Raw genomic sequence first — 13,299 nt, forward strand, 5'->3', positions numbered from 1 at the left:
ATGCTGGGCCATGATGCAGCCTGGGGGAGCAACAAGACAGCAGGAAACTGGGTCCCTGGTGACTTTGTGGTGTTACCCTACCAGCCCTGGACTGCTTGTTTCCTGTGTTTATTTACAGAAGGAAGGAATAATCATAAACCATTGTTATTGAAGTTTTCTGTCACTTCAGCCAAATGCAGTTAATACGATTTCTACTTGTTGAGTACAAATTTTGTAAAGCATGTGCATATGTATTTTCATTTAATCCTCACAACACCTAGGATATAGTCATTTATATTCCTATTGTATAGATTCAGAAACTGATGTTATAGTAAATTACTTTTTCAAGGCAATATTCTATAAGTAGCAGAAACAGAATTTTTATCCATTTCTTTCCAACTTCATAGGCCATGGCATAATCACTTACCATAGCTACTCAAGGAAAAAAGAACATATTTCTATTCAATACCTGTGTGGCAGACCACCACTCCTCCAAATCTATTTTCCCCTTCTTCGTCATAGGAATGGGAACCCCAACTCTTGTGCTAGGCCTGCAGCCAACCAGAAAGAAGGCTGCATTTCCAGCTTCACTTATAGCAAGGTGTAATTCTGAACAACAGGATGAGAACAGAAGAGATGTATACAACTTCTTCACTGTGTCTTTAAAGGGCAGGGATATTCTTCCCCCTTCCTTCCTCTATCCTACTGCTTGGAACACAGATGTGGTGGCAAGCCATCTTGGCCTACACAGATGAGGGCATGGGAAACACACCCCAAGGATGGCAGCATAAGAAGACTTGGTTCTTGGATAACCTAGTAAAACAAAGCTGCCATACTAGCCAAGTACTTCATGTTCTAAGATGCAAACCCAGATCTGTCTGATTCTAAAGCCATATTCTTTCATTTGTGTCTCATATAACACAGACTTACATGAATTAGAGTTGCTCAAAGCACACAGGCTTGTGTAGTAATGAGTGCTCTATCTTTGGAACCGCTCAGATGAATGTTTTCAAGGATGTTGTAGTAGGGATTCTTGTGTTTTGGAAGGGGCAGCTGGAGTACAGAAGCCATAGGACACCATTCAAGTACAAGAGTTTGTGATTAAAAGAAAATAGAATCTTTTTTTCCTAAAGTTTTACTTCCAAAGTGAAACAAAATAGAGATGTGTTAATACTGGAGTATAATGCATTCTGTGTCACTCACTCCTCCTGCTGGTTATTGTAAATCCCCTTAGGGAGGCACCATCTCTGGTTATCTCTGTATCCCCCCTACCATTTTCCTTGCACATAGTAAGTACTTTAAACATAGTTGTTGAGTTTAATTCTAAATTGATCTTCATCCTTCTATCTGCCAGTAGCATCCTCCCTCCATGAAGTAGGACATACACATTTGTTAGTTTAACCGAGTTATTTGAGAAATAGAGGCTCTTCAGGTACAGTGATTGAGGAGTATTTACTAGAATTGTCCAGATCAGGGACAGCAAATAGATGGCTCTCACTGTCACTCTCCACTATCACATCCAGAACAAACACCACTAATGGATCACAGCACACTTGTGCCTTGTGCTTGGACGTGGATTCTTAATCTTTCTCCTTTTAATGGTTTAATGGCTTCTCTTAACAGCCCTTATTAGTCACCTGGAGTCCATGTGCAAGATGATATTTTATGCTGCCAGTGAAACTGGGTTAAATTATTATGAACTGGATTATTATTAACTGGGTTAAATTATAGTGAAATACATACCACTTCAGTAGTCAGTACCTTGTGCCTGTCTAGTTTAGCCAAAAGCTCCAGGTCAGGCATGTCTGACACTCCGCCATGAAGAATCAGGACTTTCTCATCAACCAGAGTAGCCAGATGAAGCCAACAGAAAACATCCTGCAGTATTTTTAGTATTTTCTTGCCATGTGTCTAGAAAATGATAGTTAGAAGATAATAAGTTTCAAATGACACTACTAGACTCATCTGAACTAAGAGAAACTTTTGCTTTTAAAGGCAGCATACCTTATATTTATGCATCACTTCCTTGGTAAGGCCATATCTAGATTTAGAAAGAAAAATAGATATTACATTTGGTGACATTATGGTATAATTGAATTCTTATAAAAATTCATATTCTATATACATATACTTAAATATATGGAAGAGACTGAGGTATAATACTTACCAAAATGTTTACAATCATAGCATTCTGTTTGGTTCAAGAAATTATAGGATATTTTGATTTCTTCCTTTTGCTTATCTGTATTTCTTACCTTTCGTATATTGAGCCTTTATTGTTTAGATGATAAAGAGTATGGATATGTGAAAAAAATTTAATGGTTTTATTAGGAGTAGGATAATGTGTAAATTTTAAAGAAATATTTTAAATGTCATATATTGCATATTCTTTTATAAAACTGAAAAACTACTTTTAAAAGGCATTTGACAAATAAGGAGCTCTGACGAAATAACTTTTTACAATGACAAGTAAATATCAAATAACCAAGCATGTTTTAGTTTGTTACCGTAAGTTCACCATATGGTCCTCATGGTTTCCTCGGTTAAGACGGAACTCTTTTGGGTAAACCAACATGAAGGCAAAAAGAATCATCAGGATCTCTACTGATTCTTTGCCTCGATCCACGAAGTCACCATTGAAGACATAGGCCCTCTCTGGTGACGGAAGGCCATTCTTCCCAACAAGAAGACAAGTCAAGAAGAAGAAACAAAGGAAGGGAATAGGAAATTGGGTCAAACCAATGTGCATTTGACAGTTACATCAGATCATACATGAATTCTGTACTTTCTGGCTCTCCTCCAAATGTGAATTGTCAACAAAAGATGGAAGTATTTTTTTATTGGTCTTATATTTCCTTTCTAGTCAGGCTGAGGTTATGACATGCTCATCAAAATAAGGACTTTATACAAAGCCAGAGTCTTGCCATGTAGTAGGTACAAAGGACACTGAACTTATGATCCAACAGCCAGTTTTAAGTCCTGGCCACAATATCTATTTTAAAAAAAAAAAGATTTATTCATTTGTTTGAGAGAGAGAGAGAGACAGCCTAACATAGGGCTCAATTCCATGACTCAGATATCATGACCTGAGCCAAAATCAAGAGTGGGATGCTCAACCAACTGAGTCATCGAGGCACCCTTGGCCACAATATCTTTAGTAATAGCAAAAATAGCTGTCAGATTCCTCTGAATTAAATAAGACAAATGAGAAAATGCTTTGGGAAGCACAGTATATATAAAGTAATATTACATTAAAGGAACATTCATGTATGTTGTTACATGCTCTACATTTTATAACTAGAAATGGATAGGAAAATAGCTTTTGGGCACTTTACTAATCATCAATTTTCTTTATTTGGAAAAAAGAAAAGTACTAAATAATGATTCCTTGTCTTTATTTTAAAATAGTCTACAATAAATAAGTAAATAAATAAATAAATAAATAAATAAATAAATAAATAAAACAGTTTACAAAAATATACTAAAATGTAACGCAGTGCTGGCTTTTATATTATGTACTTGCTATGAGGTATTATTTAAACTTTAAAATAATATTTTAAAAATCCAAGCATACTTAAGCATTTGTTTATAGATTCTATATTTGAACTTCCAGAATAAGTCTCAGAGCAAGACAGGATCTTAAGCACTCATACCTTATGAAATATAAATATTAAGTCATCCAACTGGCCGTGCAAGTCTCCTAACAGAGACAGAAAAAGAATATCAGTTTCTATTGGTTCTTGCCACTGTGTCTCATTTTTACTATGAAAAGGAAAACACCCAGAAAAATCTGACAAAAGTGATGGTTACTCATTTTTCCATATGTAAGAGAGGGATAAATATTAATTTCCCTTGTTGCAGAGATAGTTAATATTGAAAGCAGGAAATATGATCTTTTTCTACAAGATTATCATGAATAGTAAATGAAGTAAAGAACAGGACAGAATACTGCAGGGTTGCCAACTCAAATGGGAGCTGGAGTGATTCTGCTCTATCCACGGCAGGAAGACGATATTCACATGTGGGCCGGTGTTCTGAGATTTTTCAAGAGATGTTGGAAATCTGGATTTTAAAATTAGTTCAATTTTAAAATCCTCTGATTTTCAAAAACTGGAAATTAATTTGAAAAATTTAAGAACATTTCAGGGCAAATAAGACCTATCTGCAGGTTGCAAGCAGTCCTCAGGGTGCCAGTTTATTTACAATCCCTGGTGTATTGCAGGCCGTATCCCCTAAGATGTGGGACATCAGTCTGTAATAGATGTTTAAACGTCTCTGAAAACATAAGGATATGGAAAGAATCGTGACTGACAGGATTTCTCTCTGGGAAAAGACTATATGTGGGTGGAAGGAAGAGTTTGCTAGGGCTTGCTCAAGTAACAAGAAATAAGCTGTCTTCTGACAAGGGGGATCTGGCTAATTGCAGGGATTTTGTTTTGAATGGAGAGCGCGAGTTAGGGGCCAAATGGGAATTGCTTGGGGAAATAAGGCAGAAGCTGGGCCCTCTTGGCCCATAGCCCTTCGTTGCACTGCAGCTGCCTCAGTACACGTGGCGTGAATCCGTGAGCACTCTCAGGGTGCATGCATCTCCCACCAGCCTGCCTCTCCTCTTCCCCATCACAGGGGCTTTCTTGTTTGGGTCTAGCATATGAAGCCATTCTGTCCGGTGCTTACCACACACTGTGATCTCCTCGCTGTAACAGGTGGAGACCCGGTTGATGTTTGGCAGTTGTACCAGGTGTTTCCTGGTTTCATGCAAAAGATTCAAGACATAGCGAGCATGGAGCTGCTACTAGGAGGAAGCAGAGGGAGGGACAAAATGACACTGATATTCATGCAGCAAACGGGGCCTCACCTTGACTGTGTAATGACTCCAATCACCTGAGACCCCAAGAGTGACCCTAGTAAATCGACTCTGGGACCCTCTGCATGGATCCTCTCTTTTTCACCTATCTTCTGCTCTTGTTTCTGCTTTTCATCATCCCCAAATATTGAACTAATTATCTCTTTACTACCGATTGAATGAGAGCATCCCATGCCTTCAGCGTGGGAGAAATGCACGCTTATCTCAGTGAGGTGTGAGTAAGTGCATGCGCATTGATGGTACTGAGGATCCTGACATCACGGAGAATACCATCCCAACTCCTCCTGCAACAAATTGCCTTCAAATGAAGGAAAGAAAGGGCTGGAATCTGGCATAGAACCAGAATCTGACCACTTCTCACCACCTCTACCTCTACCACCGGGGTTTCAAGCCACTATCACCTTTTGCCTGGTCTGTGGGAAAACCCTGACTGGTCTCCCTGCTTCAGCCCTCGCTCCCCACACTCTATTCAGAAAACAGAATGATGATTTTAAAAATCAAGCCAAGTTACATCATTCCTCTGCCCAATGTCTTCTCATCTCTTTGAGAAACATAAAAGCCCACCCACTCTCCTCTCTGCCTCCATTCCTTAACTCTCTTCCCTAAGCCTCTCCTCACCAAGTGGCCTTCCTGAGGTCCCCAAGCCATCCAGGCAGGGTCCTACCTCACAGCCTTTCCATTTGTTCCTCCTGCCTGGAACATCTTTCTGGAGGCATCCACATGGTACATTTCCTCACCTTTTCCGCGGTGCCTTCTGAGACTGCAGCCATCTCTCCTACCTAGAACTTAGTTCATTGTTTTCCATAGCTCTAATTTCTGTCTAATATATTACAGAATCTACTTATTTGTTGTTCTTTCTGATCTATTGTGTGTCTCCCCGCTAGAATGTCAGCCCTGTGAGGGCAGGGATTTCTGCCTTGCTCATTGCTGTATCCCCAGGCCCAGAACAGTGTCTACACATAGTAGTGCTCACTAATTACCTGTGGGATGAATGAACCAGGAAAGATGACATAAATTAGGAGAAGTTTTCAGTACACAACACCTGGTTTATTGACTTGTACAAGGTCCTGGTTAAGTGAAGAGGACATGGAATCTCTCTAGTACATCCATATAGATACTAACACCCTAAATCCAGGGCTCTTCCTTCTGTGTTAGGTCTGGTCTCTCTCTACCTACTACATGGCATTGGTGGCGGCCCAGGTTCCCCAGAGCAAGCTTACTTGTTTCAGTCTGAAAGCTTCCACCAGGGCAGTTGCGTGGTCAGGAAGGAGTGGGAAGGAGAGGCGTGGCCCCGTGTAATTGTCTGGTACCTCTATAGATTCATAGTCACTGCCTTTCTCCATCTCAGAGTCCTGGAGGAATCTCTCCGTGGTGAATTTGCAGTTCAGGAAGTCCCCTGGTCAGGACAGAAGGTTTGGACAGCTTATCATCAGCTGTGCAGTCAGTTGGCAATACAAGACTGTCTTTCCCTGGACCATACTTGAAGTGGGGTGGGCCAGTCTGGCATCAGCTCCAACACCAGGGAAGAGAAAGGGAAGGGAAAGTGACAACAGATTAAGGTGGGCACAAGGTGCCTGGGTGGCCCCCTGCCTTTGGCTCAGGTCATGATCCAGGGTCCTGGGATGGAGCCCTGTGTTGGGCTCCCTGCTCAGCGGGGAGTCTGCTTCTCCCTCTGCTTTTCACCCTTGCTCACACTCTCTATCTCTCTCTCTCATTCTGTTCCCTCTCAAATAAATAAATAAGGTCTTAAAAAAAAAAAAGATTAAGGTGGGCAGGAGGAAAAGGTTAAGCTTTAATGTCAATTTCATTTTACTTTTATTTTAAAATATTGAGATTTGTTAGACCTAGAAAGAATAGAAATTGAGGAGCCGAGGCTTATAAGCAGAAGGAAAAGGAAAAGCCTTGACAGGGAAAAAAAAAAAAAAAAAAAGCTCACAGGTATTTGTGGTATACTCAGTGAGTGTGGCAGAAGCCATTAGACCTTTCAGGGCCCTTCAAGCAAGGGCCAACCACCAGCTTCCGCATCACTGGCTCACAGGGGTCCTAGGCTCACAGGGGTCCTCAGCAGGCCTGAAATGTGGAATCAACAGCCTTTCCGATCCACCCCTCCCAGCAGCCTTCAACCAATGAGCCTCAGGACATGACATATGAAGACTCTAGTTCTCTCTGCCTTCAGGTGGGATCATTCCAAGGCATGGGATGTTGCACCATTTCCCAGGCACACCAACCTGCTGGCTTAGTAGCACATCCCCACCCCCTTTATTGGCTGCCTTCCTTGCCCTGAATTCCTTCCCACCCCGTCCCCACCCCCATTATGTCCTGTATGGCAGCTCATACTCACTCTCATGATTGCTGTTGGGGGTAAAGTGATCCACAAGGTAGCTGAAGAAATCATGGAGCTGCAGGAGAACCGAAGACTCCGCTTCAGAGATGAGTGCAAACAGAACCGGGAGGGTCCAAATCAGCCGCACCCTCTGGGCAACTGAGCCCTGCTGCCCGCGGGCTAGAAGGCAGAGCACACGGTGACTCTGTCCCACATCCCACCGCACCTTGACCTGGTCCTGCTGCCCAGCATACTCGATAGACTGGAAGATGCGCCAGGTGCAGCGCCGCCTCGTCTCCAGGCGTGCCATGTAGCGCCGGTACCATCTCTGGATCAGGGCTGCTGCCTTGAAGGCTGTGAAATGGGTGGAGATGCGAGCCAGTAAGCTGGGACCCCTGGGCTGGGAGGGGGTGAAGGGCACCTCTCCTATGGTGACGCAGGAACAAGACAGTGGAGAGAAGCACTACCCGTTGCTGCTGGTGGGAAGGATTTGCCTTACCACTGGCTGGGGTGCTGGTTTCCCCATTCCCATCTCCCACCCCACCTTCATTCTTACCTAGTACTTATACTAATATCACTGGAGGTTTACTGGAATTCCTACTTTTTGCTGAGAATACTGCGTGTGCAGGTGGGAGGCTGGATTGCCAGGATTCTTAAGAAACATAACCTGAAGAGGTTGCAAGCATGAGGCATCCCTGCAGAGTGGAAACACAGGGGTAGAAAGTGGGGAAGACATTTTGACATAACAATAGACTGGATAGCAGGAGTCCTGGGTTCTAGGCCTGGAAATGCCCTCATCAGCTCTGTGGCCTTACGTGGATTTTACCTTCCTGGGCCTCAGTGTTCCCATCCCGAAAGGGGGATGGACTAGATGACTGGGGAAAACAAACCATAGACAAACACGCAAATTCTGCATGAAATGTCAGGTGGTAGTAAATGCTTATAGGGCTCTGCACTTGCTTTCTCCATACTTGTCACAGCCCTGTGGGCTTTAAGTGTCCCCATCGTGATATCTGGGTGAGCACACTGACTATCAAATCTGCAGGCAGGCTTTGGGCTTCTCCTTTTGCCAGGACCTGTGCTGGGTGACCGCGTCCACAGGGTGGCACGATGAGGTTTACCTCTTTCTATGAGCTTTAGGACCTGTGGTCATGTACTGCTGCTATAGAAGAGAACAGCTGTTCACATAAATAACTAGATTCTTCTTAAGCTTCTGGGCCTGAATGTACCATTGGTGATGAATGGAGCATTTGTGGATAAAGCGAGATTAAAAAGAAAACCCTACAGGTTAATTCAGGTCAACCTCATGAAGAGTAGACAGACTGATTTAATATAGTTAGCCTGCATTAGAGAGCTCACAGAATTCTGCTGATTTCTCTAAGAATGTCAATGGGAGAGTGGGGGGAGGAGAACCAGGGAGGGTCTTAAACAAAGCTGAATGTGATTTCCTCTGACAAAGAATGTCACACGGTAGCTATTACTCAAAGGCACTTACCCAACACTAAGGGTTGAAGCTGAAGCTCTACCAACTGACTTCTGTAAATCCATGTTCAGAATGGTGAACAGACTTTCTAGAAACTTATGGGAAGCACAGATACCTGGACCTTGCCTTAGAAGCCACAGCTTTAGACTCTCTACAAGGAGTCCAGGGACCTTCAAGGCTGACAAACTCCACACACGACTCATGTGCACTCAAGTGGAAGCAATACTGAGGAGTACCGGGGCCACCAAGGTTCTGTGAAAAATGTTGTTTGCTAACACCTTTCTTCAACATTTAAAGGAAAGGGCTGCCAACTAGGCAGATTTATATCCTCAGTCTTGCTTGACTGGCTTTGGGCAGGGACAGCAGGCAGTGCCTCCTCACCTGTTTCTCCCACCTAGTCCTGCCAGGGGTCTGAGTTACCCTTAACTGAGATAAAGGCTGTGAGGTGCAGGATGGTCTAAGACCTTCTACTCCTGCCTTCCCAACAGCGCAATATAACACACTTGGGCTCCTCTTGCTCCAGCTTTCCCACCCCCCCTTTTTTTAAGGAGGCTCCACGCTCAATGTGGGGCTCAAACTCATGACCCTGAGATCAAAAGTCACATGCTCCACCGACTGAGCCAGCCAGGCACCTCTAGAACATGCAACTCTTGATTTCAGGGTTGTGAGTTTGAGCTCCAGGTTGGGTGTCGAGATTACTTAAAAAAGAAAATCTTTCAGAGCATCTGGGTGGTTCAGTTGGTTAAGCATCTGCCTTTGGCTCAGGTCATGATCTCAGGGTCCTGGGATCACGCCCCCACATCGGGCCCCCTGCTCACCAGGGATCTGCTTCTCCCTTCCCTCCTGCCCCTCCCCCTTGCTCATGTACATGCTCTCAAATAAATAAAATCCTAAAAAAAGAACAAGAGCCTCCAGCCCCAGCTACCCAGAGGATTATAGACAAACCACCCAGCTGGTCCCTTTGCAAATTCCAGACCCACAAAATCACAAGCAGATAAAATGGTTGTCTTAAGCCACTAAGTTTTGGGATAGTTATGAAGCAATACATCATTGGAAGAGGAATTATAAAAATGCTTTACAAAGTCATAAAATAAACTTAAAGCAAAATGAATAATCAATCTCCAAAGATGAAAAGCAAAAGTTTAGGGGCGCCTGGGTGGTTCAGTCAGTTAAGCATCCAGCTCTTGATTTTGGCTCAGCTAATAGTCTCAGAGTGGTGAGAAAGAGCCCTGGGTTTGGCTCCACGCTAAGCATTAAGCCTGCTTAAGGTCCTCTCTCTCCCTCTCCCTTTTCCCCTCCCCTACAATTCACACATGCTCTCTCTCTCTCTCTCTCTCAAAAAAAAGCGCAAAAGTTAAATAAGTGAATCTTACCTTATTTAAGTTAGAAACACAGAATGGAGTTATTTCAAATGCCTTGAGAATTCAGTAATTTGTACATCCCTAGTGGATATATCCAAAGGACAAAAAGATGGGGTACTTGAGTGGCTAGCGGTTGAGTGTTTACCTTTGGCTCGGGTTGTGATCCCAGGGTCCTGGGATTGAGTTCCGCATCAGGCTCCCCACAGGGAGCCTGCTTCTCCCTCTGCCTATGTCTTTTGTGAATAAATGAGTAAAATCTTAAAAACAAACAAACAAACAAACAAACAAAGGACAAAAAGAACTACAAAGAATTTATTTATTATTTAATAGTATTGTTTCTATTCTGAAACTGTTATTTATGGTGGGGCAGAGTAAATAATACTATTTTAATGTCATTAGGGAAAAAAGATTTTTAATAAAGAGATATATATAAGTAAAATATCAAGGCTGTTAAGTAAAAATATTGTGTTCCTAAATATAAATTCGTTATGGTGGGTTTTTCTCTAAGTAATACTTATTTTCCAGATCTGCTCACTGGAAAGGTATAGAATGATGTAGGCCAACTAGGAAGCAATGAATACCTCGCACCCTAAAGAGAGGGTACCCTAAAGAAGTACCCTCTCTGGAGCCAAAAATGTGCAAGATGACCCTGGGACATATTGCCAAGCTAGAAAACAAGGAAGCCACAAACTTCCAGTGATGCTGAAGCCCATATACCATATAAACCAGGTGTTGTCACTATTCCCCCTGCTTTCCTCCTATAACTTTGGCTGCCTCTCCTGAGCCTCCTTTGCTGACTCATCCTCTTCTACCTGGTGCTTAAGCCCCGGGGTCCTTCATGGCTCTGTCCTAGGCCCTAGACTCTGATCTGCCTTTACTTTCCCTCTAGGGCACTTCAGGGACCCCCATGGCCTCAACCACTACGTAACATTCTGATGCCTTTCCATGCATATCTCTCCAGCCCAACCTCACCTCCAGAATCCAGATGTGAATATGTAACTGCCTTCTCAGTATTTCTACCTGCGTGTCTCACGGACACCCCAACCCTAACTTGTATAAACCCTTCATCTTCCCTCTAGTCAAAGTTGATTCTCCTCCACTATATTTATGTCAGTAATTGGTATAATTGCCTACCCAGTTTTGCTAGCCAGAAAACTGGAAATCATTCTTGATCCTTCTCCCTCACCCCATACGTCTACTCAGTTGGATCCTGTCAATTCGACCTCCTGAATACTGTTGGAATTCACCCTCTTCTCTCCCATCCAAGTACTAACCAGGCCCGACCCTGCTTAGCTTCCGAGATCAGACGAGATCGGGCGCGTTCAGGGTGGTATGGCCGTAGACTACCCTCTTCTCTCCATCTTTGCTGCCAACAACTCTGACCAAAGTATCATCATCTCTTGCTTAGATGACTTTAGTGGCTTCTGGGCTGTTCCTTCTTCTACTCTTACTCCCTCCAATCCCTTCTCGACAGAACTCTGAGATCTTTTTAATGTGCATATCTTACTATTAACTCCCTATTTTGAATTCTTCAATTGTTCTTCACATCTTTAGGATAAAGTTTAAAATCCTATAGACCCTGAGTGATCTGGGCTCTGCCTACCTTGGCAGCCACATGTCATGCCATCCTCCCTCTTGTTCACTTCAGACCATTCAGTTCCTTGAATATGACTCTCTAAACCCTCTACCTGAAAAGCTCTTTCATCTGCTTTTTGCCAATTTTATTTCATTTATTTGTGCATGGACAATTTGGGATAACCCATAGTGGACAACATAGACTCCTCAGTACACTTTAACTTGGTCAAATATAGTTCACCAACTTCTAAGATATTCAGCTGACATTCTGGTGGTCTCATCATAAGGAGGAGAAGCTGAGTTTCAAGAACTGTCTGAGGAGAAATATAATGGTTTCTTTCTATTCTGAGAAGCCCCTCCCTATAAAATGTAGGCTTTGGGATACCTACGGATAATCTGGGAGTTGGGAAACACATACCTTTCTCTGCATTCTGGAAAGCAAAGTGATGTTGGGCTGAGGTACCCCTTCCCATAGTGTACGTACAAGATTTCTGCAGGACACAGATAGCAGGCAGAGGGAGAGCAAATTGTTTGCTGATAAAAGGAAGAGGGAATCTGAAATAAGATAATCCAGGCAGAGTATTATTAGTTCAGGTAGACTAAGTTATGAATGGACCTTGTCACCCACATCATAAAAACTGTGAGACTATCATCTGAGAGCACTTTCCCCACCTCTTCAGTGTCAGTGCATGGAAATTCCCTTCATTTGTCATCTCCTATCTTTCCCATGTTTCCAGCCTTTCTTCTAGCTTTTCCTTTTGAGTCTAGAAACGTCCTGAAGTCTCTTCTCTTACAATCTCAAAGCTATTGATCACAATCATTATTCTTTGACTCCCATATCCCTCTAGTTATAAGCCAGTCTCTTTTCTTCTCATATTTCTGAGTAGACTACATATTTTCTCCTTAATTCCTCTTAAAACCACTTTTATGGTTTTAAGGTGCCTTCATCTTTTCAGTCCTTACCTTGCCCAAACAGCAAAACCATCTGTCTCTGCAAGCCCCACCTTGATAAAAATTCTACTCCTTGGGTTTCCATGATGCTGGACTCCCTTGCATTTGTTCTACCTCTCTATCTCTCTTCTTGAGCTCACTTTTTTCTATCCTTTAAATGTCCATTTTGGTTTGTACTCTAGACTCAAATGTCAGATCTCCTCACTCTGAACATGGTCCCCAGATGACTGAATCAATTCATACTCAACTATCGCTTCCCACTTCTCAAATCTATATCTTCATCCCAGATTATCCATATATGTCAGCCCCATATACCCAGCTTTCTGCTAAACTTTCACTGGGGTGCCTTAGACTCCATGTACCACAAGCAGAACTCAGCTCTCTAAAATCTTACTCCTCCAGCCTCATCTCTCTTTTCTTTTTCAAACTCTGCTCTTTGACCACAATGGCCTATGTGTTTTGTTCTGACACGGAATATTCTTATCCCATGCTTCTTGGCTAACTTAGCTAACTTTACTCATTCTTTAAAGCTCACTTTGGGCATCACCTTAGGGAAGCCAGTTTGACAGGTCTCTCCTGTGAGGTCCTGAATATCTTATTCACATCTCCATCACTGCAATAATGTATTATAGTTTCCTATTTTGTGTCTCTCTACCATTAGACTATCAGTTCCTTGACAGCAAAGACTGTGTGTGAGCAAATTCATCATATCTCTAGAAGGTACCATGGGCCTGACATGTGGCAGGGATTCAAGCAATATTAA

The 13,299-nt window shown here is 42.8% G+C and overlaps 1 protein-coding gene across 1 annotated transcript in view; it reads right to left on the reverse strand.

The window, feature by feature from the left end:
- The window catches only part of PPEF2 (protein phosphatase with EF-hand domain 2), a 28,029-nt gene extending 15,971 nt beyond the window's left edge, over positions 1–12,058 (reverse strand). Inside the window, 9 exon segments of the mRNA XM_049104878.1 lie at positions 1,741–1,890; positions 1,984–2,020; positions 2,487–2,653; positions 3,633–3,679; positions 4,654–4,768; positions 6,064–6,239; positions 7,185–7,242; positions 7,393–7,520; positions 12,004–12,058. Of these exon segments, the coding sequence (XP_048960835.1) occupies positions 1,741–1,890; positions 1,984–2,020; positions 2,487–2,653; positions 3,633–3,679; positions 4,654–4,768; positions 6,064–6,239; positions 7,185–7,242; positions 7,393–7,520; positions 12,004–12,058 (933 nt within the window).
- Between the last annotated feature and the right edge of the window lie 1,241 nt (positions 12,059–13,299).

The sequence above is a fragment of the Canis lupus genome, chromosome 32 (genome assembly GCF_003254725.2).
Source record: "Canis lupus dingo isolate Sandy chromosome 32, ASM325472v2, whole genome shotgun sequence".
Taxonomy (NCBI): Eukaryota; Metazoa; Chordata; class Mammalia; order Carnivora; family Canidae; genus Canis; species Canis lupus.